Below are 25,666 nucleotides of genomic sequence, written 5' to 3'. Positions count from 1 at the left end.
CCCCGGCTATACTATATTTGTTTAGCTCGTGTGTTGGAGTGGCCTTGTGTTGTAGGGTGAAGTTGGTGGTTGTGTGTTGGGTTTGGAGGTGATAGCCTCATGGGGGTGGTGACGATCATTAGTTGGTGGAGATCATGCTTTATGGCCTTCTATTAATTTTGGAAACAAAGTAAACCCTAGTTAATTTAACAGAAATTTAATTGAGGCTTAACGAATGTGACACTTTCGATAAGTTGGGTACTTTTTTGAAATGTTTAAAAAAATTGAGATCAATTTAAAATGATAATAAAAGATCAGAGAATTTTAAGTACTTAATCCTTAAGTATTTATAGTACATTTATTATTTATACTTATCATAGATTTTCAACTGAAATTGTAATCATCTTCACCATTACCACGAGAACTTGATTGGAAAGTGATTCCTTGAAAGCATTTCTCTGCTGACTCTCATTGCTTGGACCTGTGCACTAGATCCTTCGTGGCCCTCTTTCAACTTGTCAAATGTGAACGTGGAACCTAAAGTCATATGTACTTTTTTTTTTTTTTCTTTCAATAAATTTACCTCATCGTCTCTTTTCATGATAGTAATGCTGAAGTGAGATTTATTCACCATCTCTTCTCATAATATCAAGGTTAGAGTGAGATTGACTTTGTGATTATGAACACATGAGGAATGAAAAGATTTGAACTTCATTGTCTTCGTCTTGCTTATTATTACTTAGTGTTTAATCTTATCCCATTTTATCCCATTTCGTCTATCCATTATTTTATTTATGAGTAATTTTCGGCGTACTTGAAACATCTTATTACTTGGTGTTTAATCTTATCCCATTTCATCTATCCATTATTTTATGTATGAGTAATTTTCGGCATACTTGAAACATCATAACCTAATATTGCTATTCATTCAAATTATAATATGTATATTCTTTTATTTTTACTTATATACCAGTGGGACCTATCAGCTCTCTAGTCGCTCATATTACAACTGCGAATGATAAAACCATGTGACCGTGTTTGAAATACATAAAAAAGTTTATCCACCCCTTCTGCACATAAAACAAAATGTGGTTTAATGAAGACTGCTTATATCCTAACAAATCCTATTAACATTTAGAAAGTGGAAGAGCAATAATTAGTGGAACCCCAAAAGATAAATATTAGTTCCAAATATCAGTTTAGTTATGTACATGACTGACCTTGCAGTCAAAAGAATGCTGAGCAAGAAATCTTGTAAAATAAACCCCAACATGAACAAGTTTTTTCAAATTAGTCCCATCAGTTTTCCCAAAATCCCCTCATAAAATACCCAGTAACATATCACCAGCAGTAGATATGGAGTTTGCATACATTTATGTATCTCTGCTTCCAATCATGATCATCTTCAGAGATCTGCAATTTGATGATGCCTTTCCGATGTGATCTCCTTGGGCCAAAGGGATCTGATTCTTGAAGAGGTTGCTTCGGCAGAGGCAGTCTCCGTCTCAATCGGTTCATAACCTGCCTCGAACGCATATCGAAAGCCCATTTCTTGTTCGGAGAACTGTAGACACCATAGTCATTCGAAACATTTCCTCTAGCAGCAACCAGCCATCCTCTGAAATGCCTCCTTCTGTGTGGAAACCGGCAAGTGACGCAAATCTACGTTTGCTTTATGGTACAGCGTCTTGTGCATGTAGAACATCATATAACACTGTGAAGCTCTTACAATCCCCTCGTCGACCTCATTAATCCAAGCATTGTCACATTTGTACCACTGGTCTTGTATGCGTAAATACGTCACATAATGGCCGGAATCTAGTGTCCCGGAATGAGTAACTACTGCAAAAATCTCAAACTCGGTAGACATCTCAGATTCATCCCCCTCGAAAGCAAAGATTCTATTTCCAAATCTGTTTCTGACGATCGAAGAAGACAGATAGGGAGTCATGTCTAGCGAGAAGGGAAAATGCAAATAGCTGTCGATTTTCCTCATCATCTTTCTGACCAGGGAATGCTCAAACCGTTTTATATGCAAACACAACACCATTGGAAGCTTTCTGATGGACATTTGCTTTGAAGAGTCTCGGAGTTCTTGACAGTTCTGACAGTACAGTTTCTGGTCTGACCCCAACTTTTCTGGTTTTGTAAACAAGTCTAAACAACCCAAAAGAGTGGATGAACAGCTGCTGCCATTCGCTTTGGCAGGCTTGTTAGATGCATCTGACCAAGAACAGCGGCTTGTGTCTAAGTTGAGTGATATGTCCAAACACGGGTCATAAGTTGTCGAGGTGAATCCACAAGTCATACAAGTGACATCCGACCTCAACAGTCCTGAGAATACCCTATGCGCAATACACTGGCAGTCTCCACTATCTGTTAAACAAAGGATAACTTCATAAGTAAAAGAGAACTATTGACCACCGCAAAAACAAACAATTCCACATACATCCATTACTTCTAAAATGTACAATCTAAAACTCATCTGACAACCTATGATTACCTTTAGTATGGTTCCTTGCTTTGGTTTCTTTCTCATGGATCCCATCTAACACTGAAATGAAGAACTCATGAGCGTCCTGCTGCTCGTAACTTGCCAGATTCTCCGAATGCTGCCACCAACTTGAAGTAGAGAAAATTTTAATCAGTCCAAAAGCAAGCTCCAGCATAGAAGAACTAACAACGAATCTAGTGACAAATCACACATAAGGAATTTGATCCCGCATTGCAAAAATGGTGCCGTCATTTCCAGCAAATCCATGCGAATTCTAATTAGACATAAACATTATGCTTTTGCAGGAAAGTCACTATGGGTTATTAAACTTCATCTACACTGGCTAACATAGCACTATGATACTTGTTGAACTTATCAAAGGATCTTTAGAAGCAACAGATTACAGACACAAAGACAAAAAGCGACTATCCCGAAACAGTGTTTATCGAATATAAATCAATCCACAAACCAAAAGCTTAAGCATTATAAACTCGGCAAGATATGCTGTAACCAAAGATCACACACACAGAGCAATGCAGACCTGTAAAGCAATTGAGCCGGGCTATAAGGAGTCCAATCGCCGGAATACACAGCCGAATAAACACCGTGAAGCTCACAAGGCAAACACAGCCGGTTTGCCGTCCTTTTCCGGCATGTTCTGCGGCTATGCCGATCACTCAAGAAGTAATTCCTCAATGGAGGCGCATGTAGCAGCGCTTGCAACACAGAGTTCATAAAACAAGTACTCCCCAAATTATTCAACCCCCTCAAACCCAACGGATAACACGATTTCGCCCTGTGATCCCTCACCAAACCCGATTTTTCGGGCTTTTTAAACTCCGATAATTCGACACCCGAACCCCCCAGCCTCTTCCTCTCACACAGTCTCTCCCCAATACTATCCGCACTATTTGTGCTGCACTGCAAGTCCAGCATGTGCTTAGCCATCACGCACTTATCGAAATCAGGATCGTAGACCTGATCGGAGCACGCACAGCAAAAAAGCTCGGCCCTTTGGACATCGACGGCCAAATCGTGGCCGATTTCCAACTGGGTATGCAGAACTGCGTGATTCGAACACGAAACCGAAGAGCAAATCAAGCAAATATAGAGTCTACCTTCGAACCCATTACAGACACTGCATCTGGGTACCTTAGTTTCCTGAATCCGAACGCTTGTTCTTCCGTTGGGGGCAGATTTGAGGGATTTTTGGAGGGATTTGTAGCCGCTGGAGCCATGTTTGAGCTTGTAAGCTGAGAGGTGGTTGCAGGGTTTTGGGTTTGCGTATGATGGCTTCCTTGTCGACATGTTTTGATGGAGACTTTGGGAAAGGGAAGGTCGAATTTGTTAGAAATCGCAGAAAGATTAAAACTTTATTAAGAAAAAAAATGGTAAAATTAATAGATTAATAAACCCAATAATAAATTAAACTTGGGAAAGCAGATCCAATATTGCAGTGAAGAGATGGAGAAGAAATTTGGATTAGATGAGAGAGAGAGAGAGACAGAGGCAAGGACTTTTCTGCGCTCCGTTTGGGGGATGACTTGAAGGCAGACGAAGGATGAAGAAGATGCTTTTTGGTTATATATGACTTTGTAGACCGACTCATGGAGTCTATTACTGTATACTGTATAGTATGAATTTAATTTAGAATGTAGTCGTTCAGTATTACGATTCAAATCCGTCCACGGCGATTTTAATATCAATTTAGGTTGCTCATCATGTAGCTTAATCAAACTTAAAATTTGAAAAAGATAATAATTAAAAAAAAAATGGGAAAATGATATAGGAAGGACTTTATGAATGCTCCTTATATTTTCGACTAAGTTTCACTTTGTCCTCTTAATTTTCAATTTGATTTTGAGCTCTTGAAGTTATGAATTCGTGCAAACATCACACGAAAAAAAAGTACATGTTCACAAGAAAATACTTGGAAACCTCGAAAAATACTAGACACTTACACATCTAAAGTTAATATTGTACAAAACAGACGAAAATAATTTTAATTTAATAGAATAATTGACAAATTTAACTAAAAGGCTAAAAGCTTATGGGGGCACGGCAAAAAATTTTAACACCAAAAATAATGAAGAGAGATCAAAACCGTTAAAACTTGATCAGAAAGTGATCGGGTCCCGTTACCATTTAAGTACGGTTTTCGGCCTAATCTAGGTCTTACTAGAATGGGAATTTCGTATTGACCAAAAACAATAATGAATGAGAAATTCATAATAATTTTGCATATGACGCTTTATCGCAGTAGGAGCAAGCAATGCTTATGTAATATAGTGCGAGTTCGAACTTATAACAACTAACAATTTAACCTACTAACGTTATCGTTTGTCAAACAATTTTTTTCTTAAGTTTCTAAACTTTAATATTTTTGGAATAAGAAATCAAAATTAAGTATCAACAACTTATTAATCACATATCAACGACATAATAATCAGATATTTACGACATACCGAAATCTTATCATTTCAGCAACTAAGATTGGAAAATTATTATTTTAGTCAATTTCTCGTGCTTTTTAACGCTCAACACATTTTATCATTTCCGTCAATGGTTTTTAGCATATGTTTTATCATTTTCATAAGTGGTCATCGATATTGAAATATCAATCGATTCCAATATGTTTCATGCTTGAATGGAAGTGGATGTTATGATGGCCCATTCTATGGAAGGGAGCAGTAGAATTCATTGAACTTGAGCTTTACTTAAAGAAAAACTCTCTGTCGGAGCTTTACAAAAGAAAGGTTATAACTTATAGTCAGTTGTGTGCCAAAGTACAATGAATGATGACTATTGACTTGTTTCAGACAAAGCTAAAGAAACACGCGTTTGCACATCAAACTTTCGGTGCATCAGGAGCGAGGGAGAACCCAGATTATATCTGTTAAGCTTATTTCTTGTAGGAGGAAGATAGAGAAACGCAGAAGAGGGGAAACATTTTTTAAAAGGAAAACTAATGAAAATGGTTTGAAAACTTTGAATTTTAATTATAAAGACAAAATAAAGAGTAAAATAAATAGTACTAGATTTGACTTTTTAGTATAAAAATGTGGTTTTTCGTTAATATGAACAGTACCGTAGGTTTTTTTTTTGTTAAAACTCATTTTTTTTAAACTTGAAAAGACACTTCTGATTTCTGATATCTTTTCACACCTCAAACTCATAACACTACATGGCTTTTATAGACATCATCATTTATTTAGCTAATTATAAGCTTCTTAATAATTGAACATCTAGAGAAATCATGATTAACTCTAGAAATTCCAAACATCACAACTCTAGAACTTCGATCTTCCTGATTTATTACTCTTTCTTTGTAACTTAAATTTGGTTTAATCTTCAAACATTGCCTCCCTTAAACCAAATTTGCTTTTAATTCCTAGTCTTGCAACATCTCGCTTGAACACTTGTCCACCAAGTGGTTTTGTGAATACGCCTGCCATCTGTTCATCTGTTTTGCAATACTTTAACTGTATAACTCCCTCACTAACAAGCTCCCTAAGTATATGAAAGCGGATGCGGATGTGCTTTGTTCTCTAATGTAGAACACGATCTTTTGAGACTGAAACTGTTGAGCTATTGTCACAAAACAAAGTGGTTGGACCCTTTTGTTTATGCATCAGACTCTCCAAAATGCCAAGTAGCCAAACTGTGTGACATCCTGCAAGATAGGCAGCTATGTACTCCGTTTCCGTTGTAGAGAGAGCAACAATCGGTTGCTTCCTCGAACTCCATGAAATCATGCCACTTCCCAGACTAAAGACATAACCTGAAGTGCTTTTACAATCATCAATACTTCCAGCTAAATCATTGTCAGTATAGCCAATAAGTTTCACTGGAACATTTGCTTCATAAAAAATGCCATAATCGATAGTTCCTTTGATGTATCGTAGAATTCTTATTGCAGCTTCCCAATAATTTGAATGTGGCTTTTCCATGAACCTCCTCACCAGACTTACTGCATACATGATGTTTGGTCTTGTGGCTGTTAAGTGCATCAAATTAACCACTAAACTACGAAACTTGGTGGAATCGATAAGTCTCCCTTCACCATATTTGCTTATCTTTAGGCCTGTAATGCATGGTGTCACTACTGGGTTTGCATTCTCCATCCTAAATTTCTTCAAAACTTCTTTTGCATAACTCTCTTGAGAAATGAAAATGCCTTTCTTAGATTGAGAAACTTCAATACCAAGAAAGTGATGCAGCTTGCCCAAATTTGTCATCTCAAATTCTTTCATCATAAAGAGCTTAAAACCATTTAATAACTCCAAATCATTTCCAGTAAAGATAAGATCATCCACATAAAGACTTACAACCATGAAACTTCCTTGTGAGGTGCTTTTGACATAGAGAGTATGTTCATACAGGCATTTCTGAAAACCATGCTTCTCAAAGTTTAAATTAATACGGTTGTACCATGCACGTGGTGATTGCTTGAGCCCATATAATGCCTTCTTAAGCTTGTAAACTTTATTTTCCTCTCATTTATTCGCATATCCAAGTGGCTACTCCAAATAAACTTCTTCTTGAAGGACACCATTCAAGAACGCTGACTTTACATCCATTTGAAAATTTTCCCAATTGTTTTGTGCAATAAGAAAGATGATCAGTCAAATAGTGTCAAGTCTGGAAACAGGAGCAAAAACTTCAGTATAGTCTTCACCTTCCTTTTGCTTATAACCCTTTGCAACGAGTCTCGCCTTGTACATGTTAATAGACCCATATGCATTTTTCTTTGTCTTATATACCCATTTAACACCAATAAGATTCTTGTGTGCTAGCAGATTTGTGAGCTCCCAAGTCATATTCTTCTCAATAGCCTTTATTTCTTCATCCATGGCTTGTTTCCATTTTTTTCCTCTTCACATGCTTCATTAAATGAAATTGGATCCTCTCCAGCAGAGAAAGCAAAGAATATAGTAGTATCCTCCCAATCTACTTGCGCTGATGAGTCATAAAGATCTTGTATACTTCTTAACTTTCTTAGAGGCGAGTCGTCATCACTTGATGTAGCTCTTGGAGATTAAGTAGCAATTTCTGATTGATAAATATCATATTGTTCTTGCATAATAGGCAATTTTGATGTACTATTTTCTTCTTCAAAGAAAGCATTTTCATTAAAGTGGACATCACGGCTGATCAAGAACTTTTTAGTCTTCGAATTGTACAGATTGTAGGCCTTACTCCTTTCACTATATCCAATGAAAATGCACTTTTTGGCCTTATGGTCGAGCTTGTTTCTCAACTCCTTTGGAACATGGGAATAGGCAACACAGCCGAAAATCTTCAAATGATACACTCTCAGCTTCACTCTATACCGAGCTTCATGAGGTGTGCAATCCTTCAAACTCTTTGTTGGTGATCTATTGATTAAATATGCATCACAAGAAACAGCTTCTGTCCAAAATTCTTATTGCAATCTTTTCTTCTTGAGCATGCATCTCACCATCTCCATGATTGTCCCGTTCTTTCTTTCGCTCACATCATTTTGTTGCGGTGTATATCGGGCAGTCAACTGGTGTTTTATTCCATGATCTTTGCAATATTTTTGAAATTCATTGGAGAGATACTCTCCACCATGATCTGTCCTTAAACTTTTGATTGGAAGGCTAACAAACTTTTCAACTTCGGCCTTGAAATCTTTAAAAGCTTGAAATGCTTCATATTTTTCTTTGAGGAAGTAGACCCAAACTTTTCTTGAGAAATCATCAATAAATGTAATGAAATATAGATTACCTCCAAAAGATGCTACTGGCATTGGACCACACAAGTCAGAATGAATAAGCTCCAACGGCTTCTTTGCTCGCCAAGAGGACTCTAAAGGAAATGAACTTCTATGTTGCTTACCAAATTGACAATCTTCACAAACGTCATCTACCGGATCAATTTGAGGCAGCCCATGTACCATTTTTTTGTTTGACGGCAACTTCAAACTTCCATAATTTAAATGGCAATGTCTGTCATGCCATAACTTAGATACTTCTTTTTCAGCACTCACAAAACAAGATAGTTTTGTTGTCTAGAGCTTCAAAGGAAACAAGTTATTTGCAGCAAGTCCAACCTTGGCAACAAATTTATCCTTCATTTTGAGAACACAAAAATCACCACGGAGGCAAATATCATAACCATTCCTCAACAGATGACCAATACTTAATAAATTACTCTTCAAACTAGGAACATAATACACTTTAGAAACCTTCTCAATTGTTCCAGATTTTGATTTGAAAGACACATCACCAATTCCCTCAATTTTATAGGCTCTGTTGATGCACAAAACCGGGACGGTCTTGGAACAACGTAAATCCGACCGTGAATCTGCATAAACGCTCAAGAACACGAAGAACACAAAGAACACAAGGAACACAAGGATTTTATCGTGGTTCACCCCAATGTTTGGGCTACGTCCACACTGTAGTTGATTCTGTTTCTCTGTAAGTGTATGGATACAAGTGTTTGGGAAGTCCCCCAGAGAAAGAAGAGAAGGGAGAGGAGAGCCTCGGTGGTGTGAGGTCTCTCCTGAATGTAATGAGAGCTTTTCTTAGCCTTCTTATGCTTGGCTCTTTTCCTCCCTTAGAATGATGGGATGAGTCCCCTTTTATAGAATAAGGGGCTCCTCCTTTTTTACAAAGTATGGGCTTTAGTGTGAGGCCCAAATACAAGGCCCAAGGCCCAAATATACGAGGCCCTAAATATGGTATAAACAGTAGTCCCCCAAGTCTTCAGGCAAGAGAGTCTTTTGGCTGGAGACTTGAAATTCAGTCCATGTGTGGGCCGAAGTAACTAAATGTCGTCTAGAACTGATGCTCGATATGAGGCGGTGCCCAATCTGAAATGATGCTCAACTAGAAGTAGCACATGTTGTGAGGCCGCTCTGCTTGTGGCGTTTGAAGGTGAGGGAGTCCCTTTTATAGAATAAGGGCTCGCTCCTCAATACATGAATGATGAGCTAGATTCGATGCTCTTTAATGATGGTGAGGGGGTCCCTTTTGTAGAATAAGGGTTCATTCCCCAATACATAAATGAAGGGCTAGAGTTGATGCTCGCGGTGATACGGTTACTCAGTAGGCAGCGATGCTCTCTAATGAAAGTGAGGGAGTCCCTTTTATAGAATAAGGGCTCGCTCCTTAATACATAAATAATGGGCTAAGTCCCCCAAGTATTTTTCATGAGGCCCAGTTGAGGCCCAATATATGGTACATAATGTAGTCCCCCAAGTCTTCGGTCAATAGAGTCTGTTGGCTGGAGACTTCAAATTGAATCCATGTATGGGCCGAAATGACGATTGTTCGAAGGCAGTATTTGTATACCCTGCACTGAAGCTTTGTTGGTGAAGCTTTGCAAGTGAAGCTTTGAAGCTAGAGCTCTGTAAAATGAAGCTTTCGAAGCTGGAGCTTTTGTAAATGAAGCTTTCGAAGCTAGAGCTATGTAAATGAAGCTTTTGAAGCTAGGGCTCTGTAAATGAAGTTTTTGAAGCTGATTGATATGAGTGATGCTCATGAATGTTTATGTTGATTGACATGAGTGATGCTCATGGATGTTGTCATGAGTGATGCTCATGAATGTTAACATGAGTGATGCTCATGAATGTTGACATGAATGATGGTCATGAATGTTTATGTATGATTGTCATGAGTGATGCTCATGAATGTTTATGTATGAATGACATGAGTAATGCTCATGTATAATTTGGAGTACTAGGCGTACTTTTGATGCCTGATTGATGCTATTTCGGGTTTATGGGCTTTTGCCCTCCACAACATGCCAACCCATTTGTTTTGGGCTTTGCCGTTTTTTGTTTTTTTGTTTTTTTTGTTTTTTTGTTTTTTTTTTTTTTTTATGTTTTTTTTTTCTTTTGACCCTCTGATGGGGTTTATACATATTACCCTCTGATGGGGTTTATACATATGTTTCTGAAAGATAAAAATAAATTATATCATTCTGGGATGTTTATTCTTTGCTTTTGCAGTGTTTTTCTGCTCTGCCTTAACTTTCCACCGCACTCTCTGTCTTTTGCTTTCTTCTTTTTCGACAAAATGATGGACAAAAATGAAGCTTTTGAAGGATGACCCTAGCTTTGAGTAGTGTCCCCGTGCTTTTGCATGTTTATTCCTTGCTTTGTGAGAGTGGTTGACAGCTGCCTGTTGTTGTTGGTTGGTCATTGCGCCTACTTGAGAGCTCATCCTTTTACTTTCTCTTTTGGCAGATGGCAGACATCAACACAGCCTGTTATCGTGGTCGGTTAATAATGGTGAGCTTAGAATCAGCTTCACATCTCTTTTGGTCATCCATGACACACGCTTTCATTTCAACAGTGCCATTTCCAAAAGTGCATCTGTTTTCTCCATAGACAGAGATCGAGAAGAGGAGGAAAAGCGTTCGGGGTCGGTCGGAAGTCCGAGAGAGGTGGAGAGGTGGAGTCGTCCTTGGGGATGGCGGCAGACCGTATCACCGCGAGTTGCTGCTACAGCAGTTAAGGTCATGATATCGCCAGTAGATCGGACGTTCACGGTAGTGTCGGCAACCGTAACAAGGTGTTCCCGCTCAGCTTCCATGGCTTCAGCCGCCTCCACACACTGGGCAGCAACCAAAATGGCAGCAGAGGCCACAGCCATATCAGCCTTCGCCATATGCTCATCTTTCCCCGACCCAGATAAGGCGGTAGTGGCGTCAGCCATGGCGGCTATGGCAGAAACCACCCCAACAACAGAAACAGCAGCATGAAGCTGAGCATTCAGGGCTCTAGCCTCCTCTTTCTTCTTCTCCGCCTCCGGCAACGTCAACACTCTAGTAATTGCAGGAACCGGAGGGACGTAATGACTTTCCATTTCTGTAACCGTTTCACGGCTTTTAACTGACGGCAATAGTACCACTGCATTTTTAGACTACTCGTCTACCTTCGACTCTGTTTCTGGAAAAGACGGTGTCTTCTCTGTTTCTGAACACACACCGCCGTTAACTCTACCATTGACGACGACGCTCCGGCAATACACTCTGTTGACGGTGAACTCCTCGTTTACATCTAGAGATCGGGGGGATTATTCGTTGTGTTGGCAGGCCAGAGCGTACATGGCGGCTAGGAGCGCCATGATGAGCGAGATGAGAGAGAGAGTTTGTGGTGTTTCAGTGATCATTCGTATTATTTTCCACTACAGCAGCAGCAAGCAAACTGCATCATCCTCTATGGATCCACTCTCGGCCCTCCGCGACTTCACAGTCCGCAGTGACCTTGACAAGATCGTCCGGGTCGACGATGAGTTCCGGTTCGGATCCATCTACGGCTTCCTCACCACGCAGAGACCACCTACCGCTCCAAGCAAGGCAATCTCTACACCCTCGAAACCTTCATTTATTACGTCAACAGACCACACTCCGACGATTCCGACAGCAGCGAACGTCGGAAGCAGCAGGTCGTCTGAGAATGAAGTTCATACGACGACGACGACGACGTCAGTTGCGGAGACTAAGAGGCAGGCTCGTCAGGAGGAGCACAGGTTCGATACGGAAGAGCAAGGCCTGAGCTTGAAGGATTTCTTCGAGCAAGCCAAGGGTTTCATCAGCTCCGACGGTGGACCGCCTCGCTGGTTCTCTCATTTGAGCGGCGGGTAGTAAGTCCACATGGAGAAGTTGAGCAGTGTGCAAACATAAGGCAAGCTCTCAAAGTTCTTCGTCGATCGGTGTTTTACGATCCTCCAAAACGTCGGAACAGGAGCAAGGAACATTAGCCCTGAGATGATGTTACCATGACTTCAACAAAGAAACTCAGGTCTTCCCTGTTTTATGGAGTTCGACGGACCCTTTAATTAGTTCATCTCCTCTTGGCGCTAGAAGGAGCCGAGTTTAGAAAGAGAGAGAAAGAACCTGCGAAGGTTTTCTGGAAAACCCAAAGAGGGAGGTTTTGGGTTCTTGGGTTGTGCAGATTTACGGTGGAGGTTGTGAAGTTTTCACGGTGGTGAGGTGAAAAATTGAGAGAGAATCCGACACAGCTTTTCGTGTCGATTCCCACAGACGGCGCCAAATGTTGATGCACAAAACCGGGACGGTCTTGGAACAACGTAAATCCGACCGTGAATCTGCATAAACGCTCAAGAACACGAAGAACACAAAGAACACAAGGAACACAAGGATTTTATCGTGGTTCACCCCAATGTTTGGGCTACGTCCACACTGTAGTTGATTCTGTTTCTCTGTAAGTGTATGGATACAAGTGTTTGGGAAGTCCCCCAGAGAAAGAAGAGAAGGGAGAGGAGAGCCTCGGTGGTTTGAGGTCTCTCCTGAATGTAATGAGAGCTTTTCTTAGCCTTCTTATGCTTGGCTCTTTTCCTCCCTTAGAATGATGGGATGAGTCCCCTTTTATAGAATAAGGGGCTCCTCCTTTTTTACAAAGTATGGGCTTTAGTGTGAGGCCCAAATACAAGGCCCAAGGCCCAAATATACGAGGCCCTAAATATGGTATAAACAGGCTCTATCATCACCGATTCTTACTTGATCACGATCGAACTTATAGAGGGTAGAAAAAAGGTTTTTGTTACTTGTTATATGTTTGCTAGCTCCGTTATCCAAATACCACACATCATTCATTTGATCTCCATGACATGTGAGCAATAAAGTTTCTTTATAATCACCATCTCCATAATTGGTTTGATGCATATAACCTTCTCTATATTGTTTTTCATCATCAGCTTTTTTGAAACGACATTCTCTGATCTTATGCCCAGATTTGTTGCAATAGTAGCATTCCGGAGTGCCACATCCTCTTCCTCGGTACGAATTGAAATTTCTTTCACCTTCATTATTAGAATTGTTTGATGAGCCTCGTTCATTGCCATAAGAATTAGTGCCTATGACATTCAAATTTCTTCCTTTACCTCATCCGCCTCTTTCACCTCTTCCACATCTGAAGCTTTGATTAAGGCTGTGAAGCTTGATTGCCATTGCCTCCCGTAGTTGTAACTTGAGGCTTGAGTGCTTGATCAGGTTGAGTAGCGGGAAGATTCCTCAAATTAATTTTGATCTCATATGCCTCCAATTTTCCTTGTACATCTTCCATAGAAAAAGTTGAAATATCATTTGACTCTTCAATGGCAGCCACAACATAAACAAATTTCGCCGATAAGCTACAGAGAATTTTCTCAACAATTCTTGCATCTTCGAGAATCTCCCCATTTGAAGCCATTTGATTAACAACAGAGGTAACTCTGATAAAGTAGTCTTTGATTGTCTCATCTTCTTTCATCTCCAACTTTTCAAATTCTTTCCTTAAAGATTGCAGAAGGTTCATCTGCATTGCATTTTGTAGGCATTATCGATTATATCTCATGCTTGCTTTGCATTTTCAGCTTTCGCAACTCTTTCATATACTTGTATCGCAATGGTTTGATATACGTGGGAAAATGTCTTGTTGTTCTTCTTTCGATTCTCCTTCAAAGTATTCATTTGTGCTTGAGTTAGCGCAGCTTCGTTATCCGTCTCTTCATAGTCTGCTTCAACAATATTCCATAGCTCCAAAGCCTTCAACAACACCTTCATATTATTGCTCCAGTGGTCGTAATTATCTCCACCAAACCGAGGAATTAGTGAAGCCAAGTTGTGACCATTTGCATTTGCATTCGCCATATTGACAAAACTTCAACAAGGCTCTGGTACCAATTTGTAGGAGAAAGAGCGATAGAGAAACGTAGGAGAGGGGAAAGGTTTGAAAAGACTCTTCTGATTTTTGCTATCTTTTCACACCTCAAACTCACAACACTACATGGCTTTTAAAGCCATTACAATACATTATCATTTATTTAGCTAATTATAAGCTTCTTAATAATTGAAACATCTAGAGAAATCACGATTAACTCTAGAAATTCCAAACATCACAACTCTAGAACTTCTATCTTCCTGATTTATGACTCTTTCTTTGTAACTTAAATTTGGTTTAATCTTCCAACATTTCTCTCCTCAAGTGACGTGTCACATGCCGACAGATAGGCACAATGAAATATACACCCGGTTGCCCAAGATTTTGCCACGATCTGGGCATTTTGAGCACATTCCTCGCAACACATGTAGAGTGACTGCAATCATAAACATAAACTCTGTAAAATTACCCTTGAATGCACTAAGCACTGCATTCTGCATAGATGATCCAATTCCACCCTAAGAACTTGTGTGTTGCCAGATGTTGCGTAAGATTTTCATTCCATCTAAAATCTATGAACATAATACTTTTCAACTGATGTTGGTGAGGAAGGCCGAAAGAAAATGACCTAGAAAGATAGACTGATATGGCAAGTTGAATGGCCAAAACCAGTAGTTGCCAACATGTTGAAGCTCTAATCGTGCACATTTTCAATGAGTTAGCTAAATAAGTCTTATGCTGCTGCTGAATTACGGCAACAGACTTGGTATGAATCAGAAACAAAATCGTTACCCTAGAAATCAAAACCAACATAAATTAACCTAGATCGAAACCAACACTCATCATACAAAACTTACCTACACCCGATACACCAATGTGGTGGTATCTCAAGCCAATTTGTCGTGTGTTTAACTTACTCATTGTGGATGCAAATTTCCGTATTATTCTTCTTGGACAAAATTACACCTACAAAACAAATAACATCTTAAGTCAAGGCCAAAAGCCTCACGCGCCCATGATGAATGGAGGGGGGACTTTGGCCAAAGAATCTCCGATGCCAAAGTTAGAATTTTGAGGGAAAAATGTTTGGAGAATTTAGAGAATTTTCCAAAAGAGTTGGAATTGAGTTTGGGAGAAAATGAGGTAGTATTTATAGGGGTATAGCCGGCCCCTTTGGGAGGATGGGGACCGGTCACTTGGATGGTTTTTTTGGGTGTGATTCATAATTTGTTAGCTAATTAATAAATTAATTGAGTAATAAATCAATTAATTAACTAATTAATATAATTTGAAATGAATGATTTATGGGTTACCTTATGAAGAAGATTTGATGAGGATAGATGAAATAGGTTTTGAATAATTACCTATTTTGAGCACTTTTGACCTTGATTGAGTCATGATTGTTCACTGCTCGCGCGTAGGAGTTCTGGTATTCATCGAGTGTAATTTTGTCCTTTTCACCCTAAAATCCACGTGTCGCCTCCATATTTTTCTTGATTATTTTTTGTTCCACACTCATATGATTATGGTAGCACATGATTAACTTGAGATATTTGATGAGTTCGTATTATGCCATATATTTAACCTTATTTTTAGTTATAGTTTATTGGTTATTTTGGTAGAATTTTGATACTTTGTTATGTATTTTTAATATAGGACATTCGACTTCCTCTGGAGAAAAAAATGACCAAACGGATGAATTTTGGAGTGATTCTAATTAGAGGATGTTCGTGAGTCTTTCAAGATGATTATATCAAAATTTTAGATTTTTCTACCAAGCCGTTTGACTGTGGCGATGAAAAGAATGCCCATCGTGCAGCTTTTCCTGGACGTTTGGGGTATTTTAAAGGTCAAGATGATATATTTTGAGGAAGATTCCTTCTAAGGATTTGTGTCACAGCCCGTCCCGGAATTTTTAATTCCGAGGATGTGAAATTACGAAAATGCCCCTAATACGTGGCTAAGGTATAATTTTTACGTTCGTTATATCTAAGCTCCTAAAATTTGGTAAGTAGAGTGGAGACTTAGATTTAAATTTATGTTAGAATTTTGTAGTTGGGGATTGGGTAGGATCCCACACCCCTCAATTCTCTCCCTCTTTCCCGTACCTTGTCTCTCTCTCTCAGTTCATTCTCTCTCCTCCCTCACGACTTCCTCTTTCTCTCTCACTCTCTCTCACCCAAAACGTACGGCATACACCCAAATCCTCCAAAACTCGACGGATCGAGGCAACCAAGGTATGCATCTTCATCCTTTCGTCATTCTGAGTTCATTGGTACTAGTTTTAGGAAGTGAAACCTTCGGAATCATGTGAAACCCGAACCTCCATTTTTGGTCACTGTTCATGTGAACGTAAAATGTTGTGTTTCAGGGAATTCTAAGCTTATAGTGAGCTTAGTGAGGTCCCAAGGAAGCTCGGAGTGCTTCGTGGGAAGTTTTTGGACGTAAGAACACGGAGATCGACAAGTTCAAAGTTTGGCCGGAGCTTTCGAGGCTTTTTCCGGCGAATCCCCGGCGAGTTAGGAGTCGAGGTAGGTATCAATCTCTTCGTCTCGTCAAGTACTACAACTTTCCTTTTTGTTTCACTCAATTTCGTTGAGTATTGAAGAAGTTATACTCATTTGAAAAATACCCAGTTTCCGGCGACCTCCGAGGCTTTCGAGGCAGTTTCCGGCCAAACCACGGCGAACTAGGTGTTGTGCAAGGTACCATTCTCTTTGTCTCTTCAAGGGCTACAACTTTCGTTTTTGAATCACTTGATTTCGTTGAGAAATGACAAAGTTATGGCAATTTGAAAAACTGCCCGGAAAACGGCCGCCGGAAAAACCAGTCCGGCGACCCAAGGAAGAAGATGGTGCTACAGTAAAATAAAAAAATAAAAATAAAAATATTTTAAAAATATGTCGACGTCCGTGACGTCGAGTAGATCACTGTGGTATATTCATATACCTAAATTGAACACCGTATGAGAAAGTTATTAAGGATTGTTGGTTAGGTGTTCGAATAACGTTTTATAGTTTTGGTGAAAATGTGAATTGATGATCCGACCGTTGGATTGTCACCAAACTTTGATACGTTGTAATACGTAATATTTGAGGATTATTGGAACTTACGGATTGGGAATCCGAGTTACGGATCTTCCGGAATTGGAATTGTAAGTCCATAATATAAAATGTTAACCGTCACTTAGTTTTGGAAATTGACGGAGATCCAACCGTTGGATGGTAATGAAATTTTAGGATGTTATCCTAGAGATATATTGTGGACCTCTGGAAGTTATGGATTTAAAATCTGAGTGGCAGATCTTCCGGATCGAACTACGTAGTGACGTATTTTATATAAGTTATATTTTATCGATATGAATTCTGAGCCTGGATTTGATTACTATTCTAGGCGGCGATCGTCATGACGCCTTGGCGTATTGTGCTAGGGAGTTGTAGGGCGAACTCCAGGTGAGTGGGCAGTTTTGTTTTCCGTATATATATATACTTGACGTTTCCCAGAAATTGAATTGAAATGAAAATATGTTTAAAATGAAATGCATATGAGTTATGTGGAAAAACGGGAAGTGAAATACCATGCATAGAATTGATATGAAAAGTATATAGAAATGTGAGTTGAAATGCCATGCATGAATTAATATATGATGCATATGTATGAATTGGTGCGGTGGACGCACATGTAAGAATTGATTTATGATGCATATGTATGAATTGGTGCGGTGGACGCACAGGTAAGAATTTAATTACTGTTATTATGATGATGATATATATTGAGCTCAAATCCTGCACCATGGTTTAGTGCTTATAGTATTCACCGCATCGCACGCTCGCCTTGGATCCAAGTAGATGCTAGTCGTACAGTCCACGCGGAGTGGGTACGACAGACCAGTCGCGAGAGTGTTAGTGAGATTCCGACTGGTGGGTGACCTTAGATTATGTGCACAGATGACTTATGAGAAGCACTAGAGCGTAACTTGTGTGCAGAAGGCCGGACGGGTCACAGAGGTGACTCCGGTAGAGTGATAATGATAGATTTTGAGCTCTAGGTTCAACCGTACAGGGCTATTAGAGGGCCTACGGTTGATTACTTTCTTGCACCTGATATGATTATGTTGATGCATTCATACCTTATTACTGTTGAGATGATGTGGCATGGCATAATTAATATGAGAAATGTTGAGATGATGTGGCATGGCATAATTGTTATGAAAATGTTGAGTTAACGACTTGAAGTTTTGAGAATATATATGTATATTTATATTTTACATTTCTGGGAAAATATACAGGTTTTACGGAGAGGGGTTACAACGTTTTGAAAATTGTTTGGATTTGGAAAAGAATTGTTTTACTGACCCACTCAATTTTGGTTTTGCGCCCCTCCAGGTTCAGGAATCACAAAGGTGTGGTGACTACGAGGAATTCGACGGTGTTCTGACAGATTGGACAAAATTAGGACTCACCTTCGGGTGTATCAACTTAAATTGTATCTTAAAGCTTCCGTACTGTGCAAATGGTTACGTCACTCTCACGTGACGGCCAGCATGCCCTCCTTCGGGATGGGGTATGTCAGTTGGTATCAGAGCATGGTTGCAATCTTGGACATCTTGAGAAGTTTATAGTGAATTCTGTCAGAACTACACCGCCTCGTAGCAAACCACGTAGTTAGAGGAATTTAGTCTCCCTAATATAGCGGTTTAGGGAAAACTATTATTATGGTGATTCAGTCTATTATAAAAAGGGACATTTTAAGATGGGTTATGAGTTGAATTTGAATCACCTTATGAAATGATGAACCTGAGGGAGCGAAGTAACGGTTTAACCAATTGGAAAAGATGTTTCAGATTATGCAAGTCAAAGGAAATTTCCTTCTGACAAGGGGTCGAGACGACTACCTGGTTTTGGTTATGAATTTGTATCCTGGTGGAAACAGGAGTATGAATTGTTGTCACCATAGGAATCAGTCGATTGAGAATTGTTTAAGGACTTGTTTAAAGGAAAAGTTTATCCCTCCGGCATTTATCGATGGTGGTAAACAAGAGTTTACAAATATGAGACAAGGAAGGTGATGATCGAGGGATATTATAGAAAGTTTTCAGACTTGCCTCGTTCTATCCAGATATTGTTGTGAATTTGGTGGAGGTGTTATGTTGTTTTAGGCTGGGTGGCAAAAGGGAAGTGGTATTTTGGGTGACCACTATCCATTGTAATTCTTATCAGGAGTATGCGAGATGCTGTTGAGTCTTGAGGACTCTGAGAACATGAGCAACGAGAATAAAGAAGAATAAGAAATGAATGAGACTCAAAAGAAGACGATAAAGTCAATGATTCGTCATATCAAGGATATAGAAAGATTCAGAGCTTCGAAAGAAGTGAAGCTAGAGTTAATTCTTCCAGCTGAGGTTTTAATGTCGCTGGTCAGAGTAAAAGTGATGGATATACTGGTAATCCCAGATATTTGAGACAAGGTGTCTCGAGTAAAGGAAATGTACCTTGTGCAGCAGGTACAAAAAAAAAAAAAAAAAAATTAACACTTTGGGAAATGTGAAATTAATGAATGTGTTTATGTGAACAGAGGGGACACAGAATTGTGAATCGTCCCTAGAATCAGTTGTACTCAACAATTTTCCATGATATCATAGTGTTGATTCAACAAGTTTATGAATTTAGTAGTTTGGTCGGATTGACTGTGAGTACAGAGAGATTTGATGAGTTATATGTTCAGTCGTACAGACCATGAGAAGTGGATTCGATTGACACATGAGAAATGGTGAGTTATAGGCTCAGCCATACCGACCACGCGGAGTGGATCCGGCCGACGTATTATTGAGATAAGAGTTGAATCAGCCGTATTGGTCATTCTAGTTGACTTCGGCTGATATATTTCTTATTATGTATGTTATTACCTAGAGAGTAGTAAATAAATGTAGTTGAGACGAGTGTATGTATTTTGCATTGAGTAACAAAATAGTAATGTTATATCTTTGAGAGTGGTTGCCTACTTATCGAGACAACGATGATTTATCAGTATTGCGGGCTGCAGACCGTAATATTAATAACTCATTCGTGGATTCGTTAAGCAAGCAAACCGGTAGATTATTTTATGTTAGTATTGTACTTATTTAGAATGCTTAATAATAATAGAATATATATTGTATCAGTTAATTCTGTTCCATTAGATTGGTTGGTTATAATTGTGACAAGACGGAATGTTACGGGAAACCAGTACTTTCCATCGATATGGATGAACAGAGATTACTTTTGTAAGTATGCAAAATGGATTGAGTCAGGCTGTTATTTATGCTGTGAGAGCAAAGAGATTGTTTTCGAAAGGCTGTCAAAAATACTTAGCTCATGTGGTGCTAAATGATGTTGTTTGGAGTAGTGTGAATAATGTCGAAAGAGTTAGACTTTTCTTGATGTCTTCCTTGAAAGTATACCTGGATTGCCTTCAGGCAGAGATATGAGGTTCATTATTGATTTGTTGCCAGGTATAAATTTATATTGGAGATTGGTTCAGGATGAGTTAAGGGAATTGGAAATTCAGTTGAGAGAATTGGTTGATAAAAGTTTTATTCAACCTAGTACAACACTTTTGAGGAGCCCAGTTTGTTGGTGAGGAAGAAAAATGGATCTTGAGATTGTTCATTGATTATAGACAATGGAGTCGGGTAACGATTGAGAACCGTTATCCATGGTGATGTACTGATGTTTATTTAACCAGCTCAGAAGTAATTGCGAAGATTCAAAGATTGAATTGAGATCTGGTTCTACCAATTGAATATTATAAGTGACGTTGATCATAAGATGGTTTTCTGGACTTGTTATAGTCTTTATGAAGTTTGGTGATGCTATATGGATACTCATGCTGTTTTATGAGTTGATGGATGAAGTATTCCAATAATGCCTTGATAAATTGATATCATTTTCATTGAAGATATTCTGGCATATTCTGAGCCAGAGCAGAGCATGTAAACGTATTAAGTCGGTGAAGCAAAGATTGAGAGAACGTTGGTTGTATGCTAAGTTTAGCAAATGCGAATGTTGGATGAATCAAGTGGCATTCTGAGATTGGTTATATCTGCTTAAGGTATTCAAATGAATTCTTAAAAGATAGCAGAAATTGAGAATTTGGAACAACCACGAGTCGTAATTGAGATTTGGAATTTCTTAGCTTACCAGGCTATTTTGGATGGTTGTGAAAGAATTTTTAGTCATTGCTTTGTCATTAACGAGACTGTTGAGAAAAGAGGTTATGTATGAGTGGGAAGGAAATTGTGAGCAAATGATTCAACAACTGAAGTATTTCCTCACTCATGCACGTATTTTGGTATTCCCAGAGAATAGTGGTAATCATAAATTTTTAGTGATGTTTCTTGAATGGTATTGGAGGCATGTTGATGCAAATGTTAGGGTGATTGCATACGTTTCATGATAAATGGAACCTCATGAGATGAATTACCCTACGAGTGACTTGGAAGTCATGATTACCATTCTTACTGTGAAGTTATGGAGACATTATATATTTGGTAAGAATGCAAGATTTTTACGAATCCAAAAAGTCTTCAATATCCATTACTTGGAAGGATTTTGATATGAGGCAGCGAAAGTGAATTGTATTGCTTAATGAACATGATTGTACGATCAAGGTGATCGTAAAATTTGTTCTAGCTGAAGCACTTGGTGAGAAGACTACAGTAAGATTAATATCTGGCACGTTTGCCAAGAGTATCATCTTGTGGATTGAAAACCAATGGAAGAAAAGTTAAGAATGAAAGATCGAGAAGAAGTTATACTTGTTAAATTTCAAGTTAGGCCTATTTGGTAAGGTCGTACTCGAAACTTAAATGTTTGACGAGGAAATTTAAGAATTAACCAAGGCAGAGAAAGAAGGGAAAAAGAATGAGTACATGATTCGTGAATCAAATGGTATGTGGATACAAGAAAACAAAAAGTATGTGCCTAATGCTAAGGATTTAAAGTAAGCAATTTTGGACGAAGTACATTGTTTAACTTCTGCAATATTCCAAAAGTAATAAGATTTATCATACCATTCGACAGTTTTATTTGGTCAGCAGATTGAGGCAAAAGAGATTAACAGAGGGATATGCCACTAATCGAGTGTATAAGACAAATGGTTTTATATTTTCGAAGTGTTCACCATAGAAAAGTATAATTCGGGTTGGAAAGGAGACAAAATAAGATTTAGACACATCAGACCATTTTTGATCACTAAAGGAATCAATAAAGTTGCATACAAGTGGTGATGTCTTCAGAGTTGGCTAAGGTACTTAATGTATTTTGGGTTCGATACGTTGTCACTAGGTGGCAGATTCGTCACATGAGATTCTGGTGCAACTATTGAGAATTAAATTGGATTCGAATTGATAAGGAACCAAGGACGACTTTGGATTGGAAAAAGAAAGTCTTGAGAATTAAGACAGAGTAAGTGGTAAAAGCTTTGTGAAGGAAATCATTCAGTGGAAGAAAATTACGTGGGAGAAAGAGAATCGGATAAGAGAGATTTACCGAGGTTGGTATGAGTAGATGTTTGGATTGGTTGTTGGAATTTCGGGGACGAAATTCTATAAGGAGGGAAGATTGTCACAGCCCGTCCCGGAATTTTTAATTCCGAGGATGTGAAATTACGAAAATGCCCCTAATACGTGGCTAAGGTATAATTTTTACGTTCGTTATATCTAAGCTCCTAAAATTTGGTAAGTAGAGTGGAGACTTAGATTTAAATTTATGTTAGAATTTTGTAGTTGGGGATTGGGTAGGATCCCACACCCCTCAATTCTCTCCCTCTTTCCCGTACCTTGTCTCTCTCTCTCAGTTCATTCTCTCTCCTCCCTCACGACTTCCTCTTTCTCTCTCACTCTCTCTCACCCAAAACGTACGGCATACACCCAAATCCTCCAAAACTCGACGGATCGAGGCAACCAAGGTATGCATCTTCATCCTTTCGTCATTCTGAGTTCATTGGTACTAGTTTTAGGAAGTGAAACCTTCGGAATCATGTGAAACCCGAACCTCCATTTTTGGTCACTGTTCATGTGAACGTAAAATGTTGTGTTTCAGGGAATTCTAAGCTTATAGTGAGCTTAGTGAGGTCCCAAGGAAGCTCGGAGTGCTTCGTGGGAAGTTTTTGGACGTAAGAACACGGAGATCGACAAGTTCAAAGTTTGGCCGGAGCTTTCGAGGCTTTTTCCGGCGAATCCCCGGCGAGTTAGGAGTCGAGGTAGGTATCAATCTCTTCGTCTCGTCAAGTACTACAACTTTCCTTTTTGTTTCACTCAATTTCGTTGAGTATTGAAGAAGTTATACTCATTTGAAAAATACCCAGTTTCCGGCGACCTCCGAGGCTTTCGAGGCAGTTTCCGGCCAAACCACGGCGAACTAGGTGTTGTGCAAGGTACCATTCTCTTTGTCTCTTCAAGGGCTACAACTTTCGTTTTTGAATCACTTGATTTCGTTGAGAAATGACAAAGTTATGGCAATTTGAAAAACTGCCCGGAAAACGGCCGCCGGAAAAACCAGTCCGGCGACCCAAGGAAGAAGATGGTGCTACAGTAAAATAAAAAAATAAAAATAAAAATATTTTAAAAATATGTCGACGTCCGTGACGTCGAGTAGATCACTGTGGTATATTCATATACCTAAATTGAACACCGTATGAGAAAGTTATTAAGGATTGTTGGTTAGGTGTTCGAATAACGTTTTATAGTTTTGGTGAAAATGTGAATTGATGATCCGACCGTTGGATTGTCACCAAACTTTGATACGTTGTAATACGTAATATTTGAGGATTATTGGAACTTACGGATTGGGAATCCGAGTTACGGATCTTCCGGAATTGGAATTGTAAGTCCATAATATAAAATGTTAACCGTCACTTAGTTTTGGAAATTGACGGAGATCCAACCGTTGGATGGTAATGAAATTTTAGGATGTTATCCTAGAGATATATTGTGGACCTCTGGAAGTTATGGATTTAAAATCTGAGTGGCAGATCTTCCGGATCGAACTACGTAGTGACGTATTTTATATAAGTTATATTTTATCGATATGAATTCTGAGCCTGGATTTGATTACTATTCTAGGCGGCGATCGTCATGACGCCTTGGCGTATTGTGCTAGGGAGTTGTAGGGCGAACTCCAGGTGAGTGGGCAGTTTTGTTTTCCGTATATATATATACTTGACGTTTCCCAGAAATTGAATTGAAATGAAAATATGTTTAAAATGAAATGCATATGAGTTATGTGGAAAAACGGGAAGTGAAATACCATGCATAGAATTGATATGAAAAGTATATAGAAATGTGAGTTGAAATGCCATGCATGAATTAATATATGATGCATATGTATGAATTGGTGCGGTGGACGCACATGTAAGAATTGATTTATGATGCATATGTATGAATTGGTGCGGTGGACGCACAGGTAAGAATTTAATTACTGTTATTATGATGATGATATATATTGAGCTCAAATCCTGCACCATGGTTTAGTGCTTATAGTATTCACCGCATCGCACGCTCGCCTTGGATCCAAGTAGATGCTAGTCGTACAGTCCACGCGGAGTGGGTACGACAGACCAGTCGCGAGAGTGTTAGTGAGATTCCGACTGGTGGGTGACCTTAGATTATGTGCACAGATGACTTATGAGAAGCACTAGAGCGTAACTTGTGTGCAGAAGGCCGGACGGGTCACAGAGGTGACTCCGGTAGAGTGATAATGATAGATTTTGAGCTCTAGGTTCAACCGTACAGGGCTATTAGAGGGCCTACGGTTGATTACTTTCTTGCACCTGATATGATTATGTTGATGCATTCATACCTTATTACTGTTGAGATGATGTGGCATGGCATAATTAATATGAGAAATGTTGAGATGATGTGGCATGGCATAATTGTTATGAAAATGTTGAGTTAACGACTTGAAGTTTTGAGAATATATATGTATATTTATATTTTACATTTCTGGGAAAATATACAGGTTTTACGGAGAGGGGTTACAACGTTTTGAAAATTGTTTGGATTTGGAAAAGAATTGTTTTACTGACCCACTCAATTTTGGTTTTGCGCCCCTCCAGGTTCAGGAATCACAAAGGTGTGGTGACTACGAGGAATTCGACGGTGTTCTGACAGATTGGACAAAATTAGGACTCACCTTCGGGTGTATCAACTTAAATTGTATCTTAAAGCTTCCGTACTGTGCAAATGGTTACGTCACTCTCACGTGACGGCCAGCATGCCCTCCTTCGGGATGGGGTATGTCAATTTGTTAGGGACATCTCAAGATTTAAAAAGATACATTTTGAGACCAAATCGGAGTTGATTTGATGGTTAAAAGTTTGATTTCTTGAGAAGTCCGAATTTCAGTTCAAATAGGAAACATTTTATTTCCTAGTTATCTTATTCTATTATGTTTTCTAGTTTTTAGAAGACATTTTTCTAGGTAGGATTTTATTTTGTAGTAATATAAATAAGGATATTTAACCATTAGGGGAAAAACGCATCAATTTGGAGAACTCAGTTAGGCTTTGACGTTTTG

General features: G+C 39.0%; 2 protein-coding genes and 2 long non-coding RNA genes across 4 annotated transcripts; 2 read left to right on the top strand and 2 right to left on the bottom strand.

Annotated features, from left to right (window-relative positions):
* Positions 1 to 1,135: 1,135 nt before the first annotated feature.
* Positions 1,136 to 4,082, bottom strand: LOC103440570 (ubiquitin C-terminal hydrolase 22-like). The gene is made up of 3 exons (XM_008379270.4): positions 3,015 to 4,082; positions 2,483 to 2,601; positions 1,136 to 2,355 (listed from the first exon to the last, which is right to left on the bottom strand). The coding sequence occupies exons 1-3, from the start codon at positions 3,779 to 3,781 to the stop codon at positions 1,577 to 1,579; spliced, it is 1,665 nt and encodes a 554-aa protein (XP_008377492.3). The 5' UTR covers positions 3,782 to 4,082; the 3' UTR covers positions 1,136 to 1,576.
* A 1,939-nt stretch (positions 4,083 to 6,021) lies between these two features.
* On the bottom strand, positions 6,022 to 7,326 carry LOC139198299 (uncharacterized mitochondrial protein AtMg00810-like). The gene is made up of 2 exons (XM_070826795.1): positions 7,123 to 7,326; positions 6,022 to 6,861 (listed from the first exon to the last, which is right to left on the bottom strand). The coding sequence occupies exons 1-2, from the start codon at positions 7,324 to 7,326 to the stop codon at positions 6,022 to 6,024; spliced, it is 1,044 nt and encodes a 347-aa protein (XP_070682896.1).
* Positions 7,327 to 16,167: 8,841 nt separating this feature from the next.
* Positions 16,168 to 18,944, top strand: LOC139198231 (uncharacterized). Its single transcript, XR_011583543.1, has 5 exons — positions 16,168 to 16,348; positions 16,483 to 16,642; positions 16,748 to 16,816; positions 17,505 to 17,563; positions 18,497 to 18,944. It is a non-coding gene; the product is annotated as an uncharacterized lncRNA (long non-coding RNA).
* Positions 18,945 to 20,721: 1,777 nt separating this feature from the next.
* LOC139198230 (uncharacterized) lies at positions 20,722 to 25,481 on the top strand. Its single transcript, XR_011583542.1, has 5 exons — positions 20,722 to 23,057; positions 23,192 to 23,351; positions 23,457 to 23,525; positions 24,214 to 24,272; positions 25,206 to 25,481. It is a non-coding gene; the product is annotated as an uncharacterized lncRNA (long non-coding RNA).
* Positions 25,482 to 25,666: the final 185 nt, after the last annotated feature.

Source organism: Malus domestica, chromosome 08 (assembly GCF_042453785.1).
Source record: "Malus domestica chromosome 08, GDT2T_hap1".
NCBI classification, from domain to species: Eukaryota; Viridiplantae; Streptophyta; class Magnoliopsida; order Rosales; family Rosaceae; genus Malus; species Malus domestica.
Note: the sequence above shows the minus strand (reverse complement) of the source record. Positions and strands in the feature narration are given on the sequence as shown.